Source organism: Amblyomma americanum, chromosome 3 (assembly GCF_052857255.1).
Source record: "Amblyomma americanum isolate KBUSLIRL-KWMA chromosome 3, ASM5285725v1, whole genome shotgun sequence".
Lineage (NCBI taxonomy): Eukaryota > Metazoa > Arthropoda > Arachnida > Ixodida > Ixodidae > Amblyomma > Amblyomma americanum.
Window position 1 is genome coordinate 155,829,197 of NC_135499.1, and position 18,983 is coordinate 155,848,179.

The 18,983-nt window shown below is 51.0% G+C and overlaps 1 protein-coding gene across 1 annotated transcript; it reads right to left on the minus strand.

Annotated features, from left to right (window-relative positions):
- Window positions 1-15,822: 15,822 nt before the first annotated feature.
- Window positions 15,823-18,717, minus strand: LOC144123401 (uncharacterized). Its single transcript, XM_077656238.1, has 2 exons — window positions 17,366-18,717; window positions 15,823-16,396 (listed from the first exon to the last, which is right to left on the minus strand). Exons 1-2 carry the CDS (start codon window positions 18,608-18,610, stop codon window positions 16,190-16,192), a joined length of 1,452 nt encoding a protein of 483 aa, XP_077512364.1. The 5' UTR covers window positions 18,611-18,717; the 3' UTR covers window positions 15,823-16,189.
- Between the last annotated feature and the right edge of the window lie 266 nt (window positions 18,718-18,983).

Here is an 18,983-nt window from a genome sequence, read left to right on the forward strand (position 1 = left end):
GCTGCCCGACGACGGCATCTTTACCTGCTGCGCCACACTGCGATGGCAGCGAACTTGGACCAGTCGTCGAGCCAGTAGGACATGCGGGCGACACGCTCAGCTCGCTGGGAAGAGCCGTGGAAAGACTGCCCGGTGTCGGCGCTTGAGAGGTGGCGCTGGTAGAACCAAGAGAGTTGGTGACGCTGGCCCGCCGCTGTGGAGATATGGCCGGTTCGCTAGCAGCACTCCGAAGAACTGCCTTCGCCCCTGCTCGCTCCGGCTCTTCGCTGGACTTGGACGAGTTGCTCCGCGAGGACTTGGGGCGGCGGTGGCTGCCGAACGGTCTGGTGCTCATTGTGGGAGGACCGGTGTCCATGCCATCGGCCAGCGGGTCAGTTCCTTGGCCGGTGAAGTCGGCAACGGCTTCTTGCGTGTTCCCTCTGGTCCGCGGAGCCAGAGTACTTTCAGAACTGTGACTCTTGGTCGACCGGCCGGAGGCCTTCCGGCCAGAAGGCTTCTTGGACATAGCTCTTGCTCGAGGAGACACCGAGTACGCTGCAAGAAGGGCGGTGGCGTTCTTCTTCTGGCGGTGGTGCGTGCGAGCGAGCGAGGCGAACGTGACTTCCGCGTTCTTCTTCGTTTGCACTCACGCGCTCGTGAGGCTTCTGCTTACAAATGATGGCACTCGCCCTGTTGTCACAGCGGGAGGTAGAGTGTTCTACGATTGACCACTGATATGTGTTACCGCCTATCTGTTCGTATGTTAGTTTGCGCCGTATATCTGAGAATGTGTATCCGTATGCAAGCGTGATCGTATTCTGCCTGTATGGTACGACAAGCAAAGTAGAGTTGATAAGCCAGCTTCTTTGTGTTGATAGGAGGAATACTTTCGTCACAACAAGAGAGAATGTCTAAGCGCAGAAAGTTAATATCGGGCTCGCACTCCAGTTTTTTGGGGACCTACTTTTGAGTCCGCACTGCTGATCTGGTTATAGCTCACCTAGACTATAATGAATAGCCGCCATTTTCTTTATAAGCGTACCCGACATACATGCCCACGCAAAGCGTACGCTATACACATATATACATGGGCGCGTACTTACCATGCTGGTTTATGTTTGTTATACAAGTGAACACTTCAAAACAGAGGGGACTATGCAAAAGAGGAAGAAGCACTAAACGTACGATGCTCAGTTTGATGTGTGAGATGCACTGGCATCCCCTCCTCGTCCCCCGCGCCAGCGGCGACCGGGACTTACACGGGCGTGCTGGCCACCAGGAATGTGGAGAGAAGGCACCCCCGCGACTCTGCTCATTTCCGCCCCAGCACTGACGTGACGTCACGGCAGCGCGCTGCCTTCTGCGGAGAGGGTAGCACGACTAAGCTTGACGGCAACGATTTGCTGCCAGGGAGGCAATGCCCGAAGGGATAAAAGGGGGGGAACGCGCGGCGGGAAGCGACTCTCGCTGCCGGACCTTACCTAAGTGCCCCACGGACCCCTTTCGCTGCCCGCCGGCCCCCGAACACCAACGCCGGTCGACGTCAACGACTTGGTGAGCTACTGAACATCTATTTTAGGGATAGAACATTCTTCCGCAGTGTGCTTTACCTCGCGTTAGGGTAATAAACTATTTCCTAGCGTGCCCTGCCGTTGCCTATTTCGTCCGGACCTGCCGTGGCTGCGACTCTGCGCCACGGGTTGGGGAAACGTGTTGCGTACTTGAATAACGCCTGCGTGTAGCTTGCACGGAAGCTCGCCTTCCCGGCCGGCTGGACGCAGAGTGACCCCATAGAAGACAGCAACAAAAACAACGAAGAAAGTTAGTATAGCAACAACCGCCAAAATAATGGAAGAGCCCAAAAATTCGCCGTAATTCGTCACGATCTCTGCAGCAGCTTCACCCAGTGTTCCGCCGGGGTATCGTCGACTTTTTTGCACCTAAACCTGTTTTAGCCTTGGTTTAGACATGTAGGTTTTCATTCTACAATAGAATCTACAGCTTGAGCCGTAGACATTAGTTACTCAGTGAATTAATTTAATTTAACTTATTGATGTAATTGGGTTTACTTAAGGTAATTTATTTCAATTAAATTCAATTGCCACATGACACGATGTGCACGTGGCAGTGTGTAAAGAGAAAAAATAGCCGCAACTTAGTTCGGCTAAGCTCGGTTATGCAAGCGAAAGCTTTGTAATGCGTACCGAACCCAGTGGCTGCTCACAGGAACAGCTAATAATTGCAGCCTTCGCCGACGTCATCATGAACGTGGTACTCATGAAAGTCATCATGAAAGTTGGCCGGTAGACCATGTCGTCAAGGTAGAGTTGAGCGTGGCGCCGATCAACACCGCAACTGCAGGTACAAAATCCTTTGTAAATAATTATTAACGCTGCGCACTGGCGGTTTTCTTTGCGCGCTGATCCACAGGTGGTAGATCTCATTTTCTCTATTACTGGGCCTATAGGCATCTAGCAAGGCAAAAAAAAAGACGCCCAAAAGCTTTGTGTCTGTGCAACTTTAAACATTCACTTTAAATCCTTGAGAATTGAGCAGTTAAAAGCTTTTCGCAAATCAGGGAAACAACGCTCACCAATTTCATTCCGCGCAAGCCAGACTTTATTGCAAAAAATAATAATAAGGACGAAATACTCCATCGAATACGCAATGGTTTCTTTGTGCAGTTGCAATTCTTTTTGCGCGTTAGCTGAATGCGAAAAAAAGACCGGTTGTGCAACAACGCACTAGTTGGCTCGAGCTCCGTATGACTGCGGTGTTAGCGGATGCCGTGAACAGCGTCGGTGCGGTTAAAATGCAGGCGATTACCGAGGCAATATGCGATTATTTTAATCTCCGTCCGAAAGGGCACCCGGCTCTGCAAACACAAACACTCCTTTGCCGCAACAGCTGCAACCGCAGGATGAGTCAGCGCAACGTCAGCCCGTGTGTGTGTTCTGCAATACAATCTACGTATACGTTGGTGCACTCCCATGCGTGGCATGCACGGCTCGTCTTTGTGGTCTGGCCAAAGCTTCCATATAAGAGCTGGTCAAACAATACAGGTAGGTCGTACATAAGTGAGCCCAGAATGTTTCCTTTTTTCCTCAGAAATACAGGGCATTGTTGTTTTCGCAAAAATATATACAAGGATGCGTTGTTCATTGCTTGCAACTGCTACTTGTTTCCCCTTAGGTGGGAAAACGAGAAAACAGTCCTTTGCCTGTGTAGCAGTCGGATGTGCAAACTCATTCTTCTCTCTGTTGCAGAAATTGACGAGATGCTTCTTTACAAATAACGAGCGTCCTTTAAACGAATATTTCGTATTCGTGTTAATGAAGAAGCAGTAACACTGACGGGAAGTTGAAAAAGCTCGAAGGTGCATATTATGTTAGGCTACAGAGTTCCTGCTCCATCTAAGAAAATCATTTAATGGGAATAAGAAGGAAAATTAAGCATTAAGTCGCTGAAAGGAAAACTACAAAGGCAAACTAAATCGGAACAAATACATTCGATGAGGGAAATCATCACTGTACGTCAGACTAAAAGACAGAAGCTGGCCGGCGAGAAAAATGAAAATTCTAATTTCAGGAAAGTTACGATTCCGGTTAAGTACAGTGATGCTGCTGAGCCGCTTAGAGCTAGGTGGTGGTGGCGGTGGGAAGCATGTATTCTTATATATACAGGGAGCTGTTCGGGGCCTTCCCCTTGTGGAAAGCCTCTTTACATACTAGGTGGAGTCACTAGTCTGGGACCCCACTGGTAGAAACAGCCGTCCGGGCCCCCTGGACCAATTCCCGCTGTGCCTGGAGGCCCGAGCAGCCGAGCAGGGCCGCCTCTCAGTCCTCTCGAGTAGGTTGGGGGCTTGGGGAAAGGGCTGTGTTCTGATGGCAGGCCCGCACCACGCGGTAGGTGTCAGCCACCTCCCCACATATATTAGTGTGGGCCAAGAAAAAGAAAGGAAAATAATGATGCACAGCACGCGCCGCCAATGAGCCACCTCCCACCGCCACCTGCCCACATTAGTTAGGTTGGGGCAACCTACAAAGAATGAAAAATTCTAAGCCCCTGCCTGCACCACTGACGTACAACAGGATTAATCCAATCTGAAAATAAATGAGAAAGCCCGAATGCAATGATATAATTTTACCACACGTAGGTGGGGAAAATTGAAAAAAAAATGAAAGGGGGGCGGGGGGTAAAAAGCTACATAGCGACCCACAGCCGGGGGAACGGGCCCGGGGAGACTCCCCTGATCTCCCCTAGAACGTAGCGGAAGGGTTTGAGTGAACGTGTTATAGGAATTGGGATGGGAATAGGTACCGCGAGTTTTCGCTCTGATCCTTCATTTGTCTGGGCTCTATTACTAGCCTGCCTGGCCAGGACAGGGAGAGGTCAAGATTGCCCAATGGTGCGGCCCGCTCACGGGATGCCTGACCACCCACAAACGCAATGGGCTCCGACCGCCGGAGACAGGAAAACCTAACCCGGGGTCAGCTACCAAGGGCTCATCCACGACTTCGAGGCTTTATTTCGGACGTGCCAGCTACTTGCCGTCGAGTGCTTTTCGCGGTTTTTCAGACACCGGAAAAATATGTGGTGTGATCCAGCCAGTAGAGGCTTAGGTCGTCAGCCTATAGACCCTCCGGCCCTCGGCACCATGACCTAACACCTCCGGGGGGCTCAGCTGTGCTTCCAGCCGACCAACCATGCACTTATATTATCCCCTAACATGCTCCACACCTACTGAGGAGGGAGTGTTCAAGGCTGGGCTGGCCGGGCCACAAACCAGGAACATGGCTTAGAGTGAGATGACCCGGGAATACTCCGCCGCTACTCCGCAACATCGATGACTTTCGCACTTGTCGTACTACGCACCCCTACCTCGGCGTCCCGCGATGACACCAATGGCCCCGCGGTCGCTGCTGTAAACCCCCGCGAGGACCTGGCCTCTTCGTAGCCAGAAACCGGCGCTGCGCGTCGGTCGAGCGCCGCGCACGCCCCGCGTGCTGAGGCTAGTTGCATGTATTTGAGAACCTTGTGATCTTTTTACATGCCTTCCGTGCTGGATTCCGTGGGTCCAGCCCGGCGATATAACCAGGCCTGCCTCCGCTCAGGCATCTAACCTCACGGGCGCAGCTGGCCACCACAGCTGCGTGGGAGTCGCTGCCACTCCCATGGAGTTTTGCATCCCCAGAGGATGGGCCCCGGCAAACCCATCCCCATCGCTGGCGTTGCACCAGAACAAAGCCTAGTAGCCGAAACTACACCGGCCCGTATCCGGCGGCGGGGGGTGCCACGAACAGGCCGCACACTCGGATTTCCCCTCCGCCACCTCCCAACAAAAAGTATTGGGGGAGGAAGAAAATAACGAAAAATAAAGTGTCCCTGCCCGTACCGCCACCTCCCCACAGTGCGAGCACCGGCCAGTGATCATAGGGTCGAAATGTTTCATTATAGCCGGGTGTACAAAAGTAGTATTACCAAAAGAGAAAACGCCGACCTATTTTCTGACCTTTGGTCGGCGTTTTCCTTTTGTGGTGCTAATATGAACTTGCTACTCCACCAGACGATATTCCATCAAAATTTAGATTTCATACAAGAGTGTTAGTAAAAAGTCGGAGGAACACGCGTTCGTCTGCTTTCCCAAACCCCCTTGCCAGGGGTGGATGACGTTAATGTTCATGCGGATAGTATGCGGAATTTCACAAAAGCGTAATAAGGATTGCCCCGCATCCGAGGTATCAGAGTCGGTATGAGGTATAGCCGGGAGATGAGAGCTCGGGAAGCCGTGTGTGTGGCCTCATTCCCTCGAAGACCCTGATGGCCTGAAGTCCAGATGATGTATTTAGGGGTGGGTTCCGTATTGCGAATGCACCAACGCAAGAAATATGCTGCTAGTGGTGCTATGCGACCGCCTTCGTAGCTTCGACACGCTCTGCAGGAGTCGGTTAGGATGTGTTGGGAAGCACGATGACAGATGGTCAATGCAATAGCCACCTCCTCTGCGTGAGTGGAGTCAGCTGCCCTAAAACTCAAACCGTCCACTTGACTGTCTTGGTGTATAATTGCGGCTGTGAACCACCCCCGGGGTCAGGCCCGGCCGCGTAGAAGACGCCGTGTTTGCGGCCGTACTTATGTGCTAGAGCCCGTGTTCGGGTTGTACAGCGACGGTCGTGAGTATGAGCGCCCATCTTAAAAGGGAGGAGAGGACGTACTAGGGCGTGGTGACGCCATAGCTCGGGTACCGGGACCCTATCTTGTTTCTTAGGCGAGTGTTGTATATGTAAACGGGCCAGGAGGGCCTGGCTGGATGATGTTTGCATAAGCCGCGTGTACTGGGGCTGCAGACCAGGAAATGGCGCAGTATCTGTCTCGTATATCGTTGGACACCTGAACCGCGCCGTAAGGGAAGGAATAAACGAGGGAGTGAAAGAATAAAGGAAGAAAGAGATGCCATAGTGGAGGGCTCCGGAATAATTTCGACCACCTGGGGATCTTTAACGTGCACTGACATCGCACAGCACACGGGCGCCTTAGCGTTTCGCCTCCATCGAAATGCAGCCGCCGCAGTCGGGTTCGAACCCGGGATCTCCGGATCAGTAGCCGCGCGCCCTGTGGTGCGGCCCAAAAATCCATTGTTCTGCATTCGCTCTGGACCTGCCCCTCTTTGCGTGCTATCCGGCAGAAACCCCTGCTCCAGTGCGGACCGCCCCCAGGCCATCCGCCAGTCATGCGGCCCAAAAATCCATTCTTTTACATCTGGTGGATGGCCTGGGGGCGGTCCGCACTGGAGCAGGGGTTTCTGTCGGATAGCACGCAAAGAAAGGCAGGCCCAAAGCAAATTTTTGTCTGTCCGCCTCGCAGACAGGGGCGGGATAGAAGCGGCAGGAGTCACCGAAAGGGTCATGGTACTGTGCCGGCCACGACCAGGTTACCGCGGGATGAGGGCGACACTGAGGCGTAACCTTCGAAGCAAGACTTCTCAGCGTCGTAGTTGGTTAAATACCGGATGTCTGCAATGCAGGACAAGAACACACTTCCCAAAAATATATTACATGACGACATCTCCGTTCGCGTCTTACTTTTCTCCTCAACACGACTCCCAGGAGTTTAACCCGATGGGATTTGTCGGGGTGAATTAACCTCCACTAGGTGTGAACGCTTAAGCATGATAGCGGACTAATCAATTCAGATCTCACCAGACGTAAGATCATTTTCATGTACGCACGGAAATCTAGAGTTACATTTTATTGCCGCCCTCTTTACGTAAAAAGGTTGGCTTCACTTTGCTTTTCGCTATTTAATTAAATGCATCGTCGAAATCACTGGTCACCCAATTTCTCCGGGGTTTGTTTTGCAAGAATTTAACCATCGCGCACATTCCTCATTTTCTACTGCCGTCAACAACTATTAAAAGGAAACCTGGCAAGTCACAAATCTGCACCACGTGACAAAAGCACCTGTGCTTTTGCTTCAAACACAAAATCCTGTTACCGTAAAATGAGATATCGCGGCATTTGGAGGCTCAGAAGCAGAACGCACAGACTCACAGATTCAGCGAGATTGCGCAGCGTTAACTAGAAAACCGCGAGTGAAGAGGCACACATTCGGCGGCAGTGAACAGTGTGCATCCTGCAAAAACTTTTTATGTAAGAGAAAGTGGTTTCTGTGCTGCTTTTTTCACGCTTACTCCGCACCAACTCGCAATAACCGAGACTCGTAAGCGCAATGTTCCGCTTCGCTGAAGTTCGGAGCAATGCAAGAACATTGCTTAAGTATTTGGTTTTTGTCTCATTCTCTTTCTTATACCCCCTGCGTATTCTGAGCACCAAAACACACATTACCGTTGGATGGTGCAGCCCGATGTAATGGCCACTTACGTAATCTTGTACGCAAAAATGCATAAATATGCATCCCGGCTCGTTTCCCCTTCGTTTGGCACTGTAATTAAAGTACGCTAATTTGCTCGCTACTTGCTTCCGATTCTAGAGGACCACCTTGTTAGCTACATCGCAAAACTTCGCCGTTCCTGATCACGCTCAGTGCTCCGCGTACTTCCCTTCCTGTCTTTCACCCAATAAGAACTTTCTTTCCTCAGGTTCAATGCACAAGCATTTGGAGTACGACATATTAAGAGACACACGTCTTGTATTTGCTGTCAAACTCGCTGATAAGAGCGACCTATCCTTCTGAGCGGCTTGCCTTCAACAAACAGTTTTCATCGATTGTCTAAGCCTTGTTCAGTAACAGCACAGCACTGATTATATTTAATAAAAATCCAACTTTGAATTACGAAGCTTAGTTTACTACTGCGGACTGACTAACTGCACACTATTAAACAGACGGCAAAAGGTCTATATGATGGGGTAGCATTTGAAAGAAAAATTATCGCAACGTTCGTAACATCGCACAGCGTACATTATTCGCAGTAGCCGTTTTTGCGAATAATTTGAATTGAAATGAGCAAAGTGTTCATTTTGAGCAAAGCTCGTTTAAAGGCAATTTATTTGCAAAGTGCAGGCAAAGAAAATTAATTGCAGTCTGCGTTCGCAAGCTATCTCCCACACGTGAGAGTGGCGAACATTAATTAAGATAAACAGCCTTTTTTTATCCACCCCATGGTTCTGGATGAGATCAGTAAACACCTTCATAAGAGTAAAACCGTTATTACCGAGCTAAACACAAGTCGAAATTCTGATCGCGAAATTCCTTGCCAAATCTACGTGCCTTCGGTATCGCATCATTTTACTTTTATTACACTGCCAGTGCTTCAACGGTTAAGCCGAGTAGCTCGGTAACAAACTGAGAACGGCTTCCCTCATTGCAAAGTTCTAGTTTTTCGTGCAGCGATTAGCGATAAGAAAGTGTGGCGCTAACAGAACACGCTTTAACCAACTAGCCTCAGTTCGCCGACTGGAGAAACAACGATTAATCAATGTCCGTATCAACAGACAAGGCTGTTTCTGTGACTAAGCTATTTACTTGCAGTCAACGTTCATTAACTGGGAAAGAAAACCCTACCTTCAGAAAGAAGGGATATGCATCGGGTCGTGCATAGCGCCAATTCTGAGTAATCTGTTTTTAACAAAACTTGACAAGGCTGTTTCCAGCCACCTTGACAGCTTGGACGTAATCAAGGTCTTTAGATTTGTTGATGACTTTTTTATTCTTGTTAAGTGTGACCAAGGCTCACTTGAGTCAAAGGCTCATAGCATTTTAACTACCATGACAGAAGATTTTAAACCGCTTGTTTTAACATGCGAATTGCCCATCGATAACTCCATTAGATTTTTAGATATTAACTTCACCTTTCATGCTCATCACATATGCTGGGCCTACCAGCCGCGAAGCAACAAGCCGATGCTGCCATATCACTCCGCTCATTCAAAACTGATAAAAAGAGGTATTGTCAATTTATGTTTTCGAAATGCTCTCCAGAAATCTTGTCCGCACATGATGACCGATAGTTTTCAAGAGCAGTCCAAGAGGCTTACTAATGCCGGATACCCCTCCCATGTTCAAGTTTCTGTTGCAGAAAAACTTGTTAAGAGAATGAAAAATCAATGTAATCCAAACCCAGTTCCTCGTGAACGGAAAAACCTTGTTGTATTACCTTATCTACACAAGATTTCCCACAATTTAAAAAGAATTGGTCAACGAGCGAATGCGACCGTCGTGTTCTTCCGGCGCTCGGCCCGGATTGACATTTCTCGGGCATGGTAGTCGGCGATCATGTTGCCTGCTACCTGCGAGTGAGCCGGGATCCACACGAGCTCTATGGCTCTTCCCGGAGGCTTGCACTTGGATAGAATGGCTCGGGCCGCGGAAGAGATTACCCCCCTGCGGAAGCTTCCGGAGGCTGTCTTTGAGTCGGTGACCACGGTGTCCACGGCGGCTGTGCGAGTGCGCGGGCCACGGCCGCTTCTTCGGTAACTGCGGGGTCTGCTGTCTTCAGGGACGCGCTGATGATCAGCCTGTCTTTTGACGTAACCACCACCGCTGCACGGTCACTGTGTTTTCGGAGCGAGGCGTCCGCGCAGAGGACCCTGGGGTTATCTTCCAGCTTCCGGGCTATGGCTTTGGCCCGCGCGGTGCGCCTCTCGTCGTCCTTGCCCGTCGTCATGTTCCGGGGAAGGGGTTTGGTCTGAATGGTCGTCTTCCAGTCCTCCGGAAAGGCCGCCTTGATGGGTACTGGCTCGATCTGCCACCTATCTTGCGTAGGACGGCTCGTCCGTGTTCCGTCTGACTGAGCCGGATTCTCTGATTAGAGAGGTGGGCTTCGATGAGCTCCTCCACGGTGTTGTGGGCGCCCATGTCTAGCAGTCTTTGCGTGGACGAGTATATGGGCATGCTCAGTGCTTGCTTCGTTGCCTTACGAAGCATCGTGTTTAGGGTGTCCCTATTCGCCTTCGTCAGCTAGAGATACGGGGCGTAGTAGGTAACCCCCGACACAACGAACGCGCGTACCATGCAGGCGCATCGCATCGTCCTCTTTAAGGCCTCGATTTCTGTTAAATACCCTCTGAAGCAAACTAAGTATCTGTTCGGTTGTAGTCTTGATCTTTGTGAAGGCGGCATATGCCTTCCCGTCGCTCTGAAGCAGTAGGCCGAGAATACTAATCTGCTATGCTGGCTTGATGACCGTTCCGTCGATGGCGATGATCACGTTCGGCGGCAGCTCTTTTTTGGATTTTCCCGGTTGGATCATGAGCAGCTCTGATTTCTGGGGAGCGCATCTCAGTCCGCACGACTTTGCGTACTCGTGCACGGTCGTTGCCGCCCGCTGCAAGGCTTCCTCCGTCCAGGCATCGTACACGGCTCGGGTCGTCCACACCGTAATATCGTCGGCATAGAAAGCGTGGTCCACGCCTTCGATTTCCTTGAGTAGATCGGACAGGGGCAGGAGGGCCCGATTGAAGAGCAGGGGCGACAAGGCCGGTCCCTGAGGGGTGCCTCTATCGCCGAACTCGACAGGGTCCGACGTCTCCTCCCCTATCCTGATGGTCACCGTTCGGTTTGGAAAAAATCTTTTATGTAGCCGAATGTCTTTCGGCCACACCTGGTCTTGTTCAGACTGCAACACGCTCGCGTGCGACACGTTGTCAAACGCTCCCTTCAGGTCGAGGGCGAGTATCCCGCGCGGCGCGTGCTTCGTTGTGAGCTTGACGACCAGTTCGTGGAGTTGGATCAACACGTCTTGGTTGCTGAGATGTTGCCTGAAGCCGTACATCGTCTCCGGCATCTGATCCGTTTCTTCGAGGTGCTTCTGCAGCCGGCGAAGGACCATGCGCTCCATCACCTTCCCCACGCAGGACGTGTGGGAGATGGGCCGCATGTTGTCTATCGTCAGGACCTTGCCGGGCTTTGGAATGAAGCAGACCTCGGCGTCCTACCATTCCTTCGGCAACCGTGAGCTCTCCCACGTTTCGTTGATGTGCTCTAGGAGGCCGCGTGCCACTGTACCACTCATGTTACCGAGTAGTTTGTAAGCTATGGCGTCCTTGCCGGGCGCACTTCTCTTGTTACTGTCATCTATCGCTGTCCACAGTTCCGTCATGGTAAACGGCCGGTCCAGCACTTCGTTGTCGGGTCCTTCCTACCTCTCGGGCAGCGGGTACTGGCCTTTCTCTGTCTTTAGGTACATCGCCTTCAGGTCTTCCAGGAGCCTGCGGCCGTCTCCCTTGTACGTGTTCTATACCTTGGTGAAGTTGCGTTTGGTCGCAGTTTTGCTACTCAGCGGGTTGATCAGATGCCTCACGAGACACCACGTCTTCCCCGTAGAGAGCTTGCCCTGCAGGCCGTCGCAGGTTTTCAGCCAATTTTCCATACATAGTTTGGCCGCAGACTCCGTGATCTGTTTGTTCAAGACTACTATACGCTTGGCCAGCTTTCTGTTGTGTCTCTGACGTTTCCACCGCCGCGTTAACGAGTGCGGAGCCGCCCATATGTGGGCCAGTCTGGCGTCCACGTTTCTGGGGCTTCGACATCTTTCGAATGTGTCCCCACAACAGAATGTATGTTTACCTGCCTGTCTCCCGCTTTCTTCAGTCTCTAGCCATTTAGCCTCTAATCTGACTCCTCATATATACATACCACACCATACGGCTTTCTGTTTTCTTCATTAGCTTTCTCTTTCTTTTCCTGCTCCTTAATTGCTCGGTTACAGTAATAACCTTTTACTACTCACCTACGGGGATAAAACTGAAAGCTTCAGATTAGATCAAGGACCGCGCAGTAACCTACGGAAAGTTCAATGGTGGGATGACGTCGCAAGACAAACGTAGCAGTGTGGATTAGAACGTAAACTGCAAGTAATAATAATGGACTTGGGCGGGGCAAGCGATGCGGAGAACAGGCAACTGACGATCTGTTAAAGCAATTGACAGAATGAATGACAAGGAAGGGAACTGTGGCCATGGCAGTGACAGCAAAGTGACACGAAGAGAGGATGGCCATACGAAATAGTGCAAGGCGCGTCTAATTGCAGCAAAGTGGGAGAGGCTAGCTTTGCCCAGAAGTGAAGTAATCAAGCTGGTAACGATGATGATCTTTCTTTGTAGTCTAGGCAGTTTAGAGTGCGCTGTTCAGCACGGCTTGCAAAGCACCCGCTGTCCTGTAAATAAGCCTTCCAGTCGGCTTCGAGGTCGGCCTCTTACAATGCCACAAAGCGCGCGACTGGAGGTAATCACGTACTGAACGAATACATCTCTGCTGATATCTACCATCTCGAAATGTATACTTTCCCTGTCTACGGGTATCCCTCTATCTTCTACTTTTGTACGGCCAGTAGCCTCTGATATGGCGCATACAGCGACTTCCCGGTCGGAGCCGTCGCCTGTGGCTTTCACCCGTTCTGTGAACTACCAGTGCATGCTGCGCATGCTCACCCTCGAAATGTACACCTCCCCCCCCCCCCCCCCCCCCCCCTACGTCTCCTACAGCTCCACCATGACATTACCATCGAATTCAAACAACTTTCCTGCGCTAAGAAGCCCACGCTCAGGCCTGTTCCCTCTCGTGAAAAGCCGTTTATGAACTGGCTGCGCTACCTGTTGATGCTTATCCTAACGATCAATATCGGTACTTCATGCTTTGCTCCAAGGGAGGCAGCATTTCCTAGAGATGTAAATCGACCCTCCATCACGCTCGATGGTCGCTCGTCTAACATCGGTTTATCTTCTTTATCGCGCATGCAGCTCTTGAAATGATTTACTTCTTTATAGCCCGCGTGAAAGTCCTGTTCATAAAATAGAACGAAAAATAAAACGCGCGTAAATAGAGGCAAGATTAGTTTGTCAGTTCTTTTCTTCTCGGTAGTGCTCCGCGTGCGGCGTCGATTCCGTTTACTGACGTTTTTTATTATTTCTTACAAGTGTTCTAACCGCTTACTCGAACCCATATGCCCCTCGTTCCTTTGACGAACGTTCGTGTTGAAGTCACTTGGGCTCCGAGTAATAAGGTATAAATGCCATTGTCAATACCCTTCTCACCGCGCCAATCTCTCCAGCGCTGCGCTCCTAGCCAGAGTCGCTTTGGGATGTTAAACCATTAGAATTATATAGAGGTTTTTGAGAAAAGGAAGTGGCGCAGTAACTCTCTATCTCGGTGAACCGCTCAACCACGCCGAGAGGTTAGGGAGGACGGTGGGAGCAAAAGACGGAAAGAGAGAAAGAGGCGCCGTAGTGAATGGCTCCGGAATAATTTCGACCTCCTGGGGATTTTTAACGTGCGCTGACGTTGCACAGCACACGGGCGCCTTATACGTTTCGCCTCTTTCGAAACGCGACCGCCACGATCGGGTTCGGTCCCGGGACTGCTGCTCCTACACTCCCATTGCTCTGCATCGTAACTGCAACTCTCGCCCTCCCGGAGCCCTCAACTACGGCCCCTCTTTCTCTCTTCTGCCTTTCACTCCCACTTCATCCCTTCATTGGGCGCGATTGAGGTGCCCACCGTGAAGTGCATGGTAGTTACTGCGCCTCTGGTCAAAGAATTTTTTTGCCACCTCTGCAGCTGCGCTTCAGTGGCCGCATTTCGATGGAGGCGAAACGCAAAAGGTGCCTGAGTGCGTTACGATGTCAGGCAGAGTTGTAGGCAGTTCGATACAAGTATTTACTTATAATAATTTACATTTTCTTGTAACTTTGTAATTAATCGACTACGTACTTGAAACACGTAATCGATTGATTACAAAATTACAAAAAAAAATCTAATTTTCGAATCAAAGCCGCCGCGGTGGCTCAGTAGTTAAGGCGCTCGTCTGCTGACCCGAAAGACGCTGGTTCGATACCGGCCGCGGCGGCCGAATTTCGATGCAGGCGAAATTCTAAAGGCCCGTGTACTGTGAGATGTCAGTGCCCCAGGTGGTCGAAATTTCCGGATCCCTTCACTCCGGCGTCCTTCATAGCCTGAGTCGCTTTGCGACGTTAAACCTCCGTAATTTAAACCATAAATCTAAACGTTTTTGAAACAGTAATGTTCCGGGTAACTTGGTTACCCTTCCTGTAATCGATTGCAGGTAATCAGTTACGTCTTCTAAAAACAAAAATGTAACCATGGCACAGCTTTCAGTGCCTCAACTTGGGAGAAAACATAGGTGCCAGCGGGATGTTTCCTCCAACGACAACGGACAGGCTGCGGAAAACCATCGCGCGCGATGGTTCAACCATCGGGTCACGACCGGGTCACCGCCGCCTCCTGTGGCAGTTTCCGTCCCAATGGGTATCGCGCAGCCGCTCTGTAGGAACCCCGACTCCTGTAGGAACCACCCTCCCACTACACCAAACTAGGCGGCTTCCACACAGAGCCCAAAGAAGTGGATATAGCTCCAGAAGGCGCTTAAAGCAAGGGATCTGTTGGACGAGCACGACTGATAGTGTGTGTTTTAGTATCATAAGAAAAACTACCTGAACCACGTGTGCCTCTGTCATGAAAAACTGGCGAATCAAAGACGAGGACAAAAAGACAAAACACAGACTGTGTGTGTCTTTTCGTCTTTCGCCTGCACTTTTTTTAGTAGGTGCGACTAAATTGAAGCATTTTATGCACTTTATGCCGCTTAGGCAGTATTTTGTAACTTGAAGCATTCAAAAACAGGTTTCATTTCAAATGAAGTTATTTATATTCCATCACGCAAGTCACACCTGAGCGCAACCTGCCTTTCTCCCTTCTAACCCGCCACTGTGGTTCAGTGGTTAGAGCGCTCGTTTACAAGAGTCGGAGCACCCCGCCGCGGTGGCCACGTTTCCATGGAAGTGAAACGCAAAAGCCGCCCGTTCATTGTGCTATACCAGCGCACGTTAAAGTTAATAATAATAATAATAATAATTGGTTTTTGAGGAAAGGAAATGGCGCAGTATCTTTCTCATATATCGTTGGACACCTGAACCGCGCCGTAAGGGAAGGGATAAAGGAGGGAGTGATAGAAGAAAGGAAGAATGAGGTACCGTAGTGGAGGGCTCCGGAATAATTTCGACCATCTGGGGATCATTAGCGTGCACTGACATCACACAGCACACGGGCGCCTTAGCGTTTTTCCTCCATAAAAACGCAGCCGCCGCGGTCGGGTTCGAACCCAACTCCGCATCAGTAGTCGAGCGCCGTAACCACTGAGCCACCGCGGCGGGTCGTTAAAGATTCACAAGTGGTCGAATTGATCCCGCTTCCTTCCACTAAGGCCCCTCCTTTTTCACTCCCGCCTTCCATAAATCATAGCGCGGTTATTGCGCCTTTCATTTCCGCAAAGCCAGTTTTCATTTATCTCTACTACACCCTTCTACGCATTCCGCTACAAATCACTCGAGAAAGCGTGCAAGAGGCTGGTAAATACATTTATTAGTTCTGCCCAGAGATTCGGGGAAATTGTTGCAGCACAGGAAGAAAAAGCTAGACTACCATGATCAGCAATCATTACACCGGAACAATTCCAGTGAGACTACCGCTGTCAACGCACAAGGTATGTTGCGGGCGTGCCCAAAGGTACCAGGCAGAACCTAAAATGGTGCGTCTCAAGATGCACGTCTTGCTGGATGCCAAGGTTGTTGTGCTCGTATTTAGGTTCCTTCGCCAACACCTGTTAGAGAGAGTTCGCTTAATGCTTCTCTGCAGCCACTGCCTGTACATCGTAGTTTTCTTCATTGCGGCTGGGAACAGCTAGAGCGGCAGTCGTTACCTAGGGCACACAAGTGGGCGGTGACGAAGCCACCAGCCACTACAGGACGTAGTCCCGAGAAGCCTGGCTCCGAGAATTCGACAGTTGCGATCGCTCCTGCTCGAATTCGTGGCCGACGACTCCTGACGATTGCTGTTCAGTGGCCGACGGCTTCTCGGAGCGGCGGCGCCTGGGAGGAGGGACTGGTGTGAACCGAGCTTCGTCATCATTCGGAGGAGTGAACTGACGTTCGCGATCCGATGCCACCTGTGCATGAGGGTGGCGAGAAAACAGAGGTGTAGTGTTATTAAACAGACACTAATGGTTAATTCCATCCTATTACTATTTAAAGTACTTGATTTCCTGTCTGTTTCTGGGTATGTTGACGTTTGTCCAGCAGCAAGAACGCACATTGATCGCCGAGAAATTGAATTTTAAAAAATGCCAGTGGTTTAGCTCTGGTTAAACCTGGAGTGACGCGAGAGCTACAGCTGGCCGAGTGGAACTCGGTCAGTCGAATTGCAAAGTCAGTCTTTCGGCGCTCCGTTTCGCTGGGCGTTCCTTCTTCATCTTCGTCCCTGCACGTGGATTCCCTCTCTTCCCCTCTCCACTCCCCCCCTACTCGGTTTCGGCTGCAGGTGCTCGGCACCACGTGACCAACCACGTGACCAGCCACGGCGCCACCATGGAGCTCAAGGGATGCATCGCTGAAGGCTCGAAGTGCAAGAGATCTATCTGCAAGAGATCTATCTGTGATTAGAACTCGGTACTGCACTGATGCAGGCCAAGTTCTTCGTGCCTCCAGTGTTCCTTAAAGCAAATTATGACGTTGTCGTGCTAGGACTGTGTTCTTTCCGGGTATGTGCATTTAAGCGACCAATTATCAAGCATCCGAAAACGAGAAGGTATTAAGAAACCACATCGAAACTGACGCGAAGGCTGGCCCAGCAAACTCACCAAGAAACATGGGAAGGCTCGAGATGTTCATTGTACCAAGGTCAAACAACCGCGGTCAGGGTCAGCGCAGAGATGCCGATTTGATACCCGCCGCCTATAGCTTGGTAGACAATCGACACCACCTGCTCACATGACTCGGCGGTATTTTTGTTACAGAGTGAAGCTCTTATTGCAGCGCAACACTATGCAGAGTCATTTTAAAGGAAAACCTAAGGCGACGACACAACTATCTGCCTTTTGCAAGCGCGAGACTCAGTTGTGGTGCTTCTGTGCACTCACCTGCGCGTCTGCATCGACCACGTCCGGAGGCTGCACGTTGGCGAGCCAATGCATGATGTCAATGGCCTTTGCAGTCGCCGCCTCCTTCCTCTGCAGTTCCAACTCCAGATGCAGCGCCTTTTTCTGGCGTCGTACCTGCAGGAGCAGAGTCATCTGTGTCCGCCTAAGCTCGTTGTAAAGCTGCAGCTCCTCTTCTAGCAGTCGCTGCCGGAGCAACCCCACCTTCCATCGGCGCACCCCCTCCTCCAGCAGCTTCCAGTCCTCGTGATCCGCGAGGACACGTTCGTTGGGCATGGACACTGTTCCCATACGTTGAGGCTCACAGTAGAAGGCCGAGCTTGGGTCAAAGTGTTCGAGAAAGCCTTGGCTGAAGGACCCTGCACCGAGACCTTCTTGCGCCATAAGTGGTGGGTTAGCCAAACAGCTCACTGCGACATTATGTGCCGTCAGGCGTGCAGCTTCCGAAGCATCTGTGTTCCAAGGTACCTTACCGTGTTGGTGCCGCCTGTTCGCTTGACGACCGAAAAGAGCGGTAATGTCTGTTTGAGGGTCTTCATTCACACTCTGAGGCCCCACACCAGGCTCGAAGCTTAAGCTGACGTGCAAAGCCGGCTCAGTGACTAAATCCAGGAATTCTCCGTCAGTATTCCCTTGTTTGATCCCTCCCTTGCTAGTATACTTCAGTGGCAGGGAATCGAGCGGCCTTTCAGGAGTATACCTAGCATATAGTGGGAACGAACTCTGTGATGACTCGAGCGGCTGAGGACTGCCATCTTGCTCTTGCTGCAGATTGCCGACTCCACCAGAACACATCGGTGGACTTACTGGCTCCGCTTCTTCGGAATGTTGAGAATATTTCCGGCGACTTTGGTGCTCATCGAGGATTGGCAGCAAGCTGCTACCGCATTTTGGTATTAGAGCAGAGCCAGATCCATCTTCGGAAGCATCGCGATGAGATCTCAGTGCCGCGCTGTCCTGACGATATCTTCCAAACTCTTGCGTAAAACGATGCATTCTTGAATGTGCTGTTCCGTCCAAATTCCAGGCTGGATTAGGCTGTTGTTGGAGTGGCAGCGGCGCACTTTCGCTGGAGGCTTGATTGAAAGCGACAACGATTGGCTGACCTGGCGGTGGTGATTTGGAAACTGTCTTGAGAGGCATTACCGCGTCCAGTGCCATCGAGCCTCGAGATTGGGAGCTGTTCACCGCCGGGTCCATATCCATGGCCTTCGAAGCTGCTGCCATGGTTAGGCTCTCCAGTGGGGCAGTGGTAGTCGCAAGAGACGCGTCGTCGGTGCAACAGGCTTCAAGTCACCGAGGCTTCTTGCCGCAATGAAACATGGCTTCTGCTAGCTCAGATTCCGGCGCACGAGGCGGGTTGTTCGATCACTTTCTTCTTTGTCACCATAACGATCACTTCGTCTTCTTTCATTTGGCGAATATGTGCCTGAGGAATAATGACGATGTAGGATATGTGCCTGAGGAATCGGGCATGCTCTGCCCAACAAGCAGCGAGCCGTTGATCCCTTGCTTAGGGAGTTTTGATGCGCAGTATGAAAGGAGCGGCGGGAAATAGAGAAAAAGAGTTGCCGCTGTTGAGCTGATCCAATAAGAAAAT

What these genes read in the sequence shown, in the direction of transcription:
- LOC144123401 (XM_077656238.1), bottom strand. Translation starts at nt 18,610, where the DNA reads ATGGCAGCAGCTTCGAAGGCCATGGATATGGACCCGGCGGTGAACAGC. An exon ending in TGGTCGATGCAGACGCGCAG is followed by an intron (nt 16,397 to 17,365) that starts GTGAGTGCACAG and finishes CCTCATGCACAG; the next exon opens with GTGGCATCGGATCGCGAACG.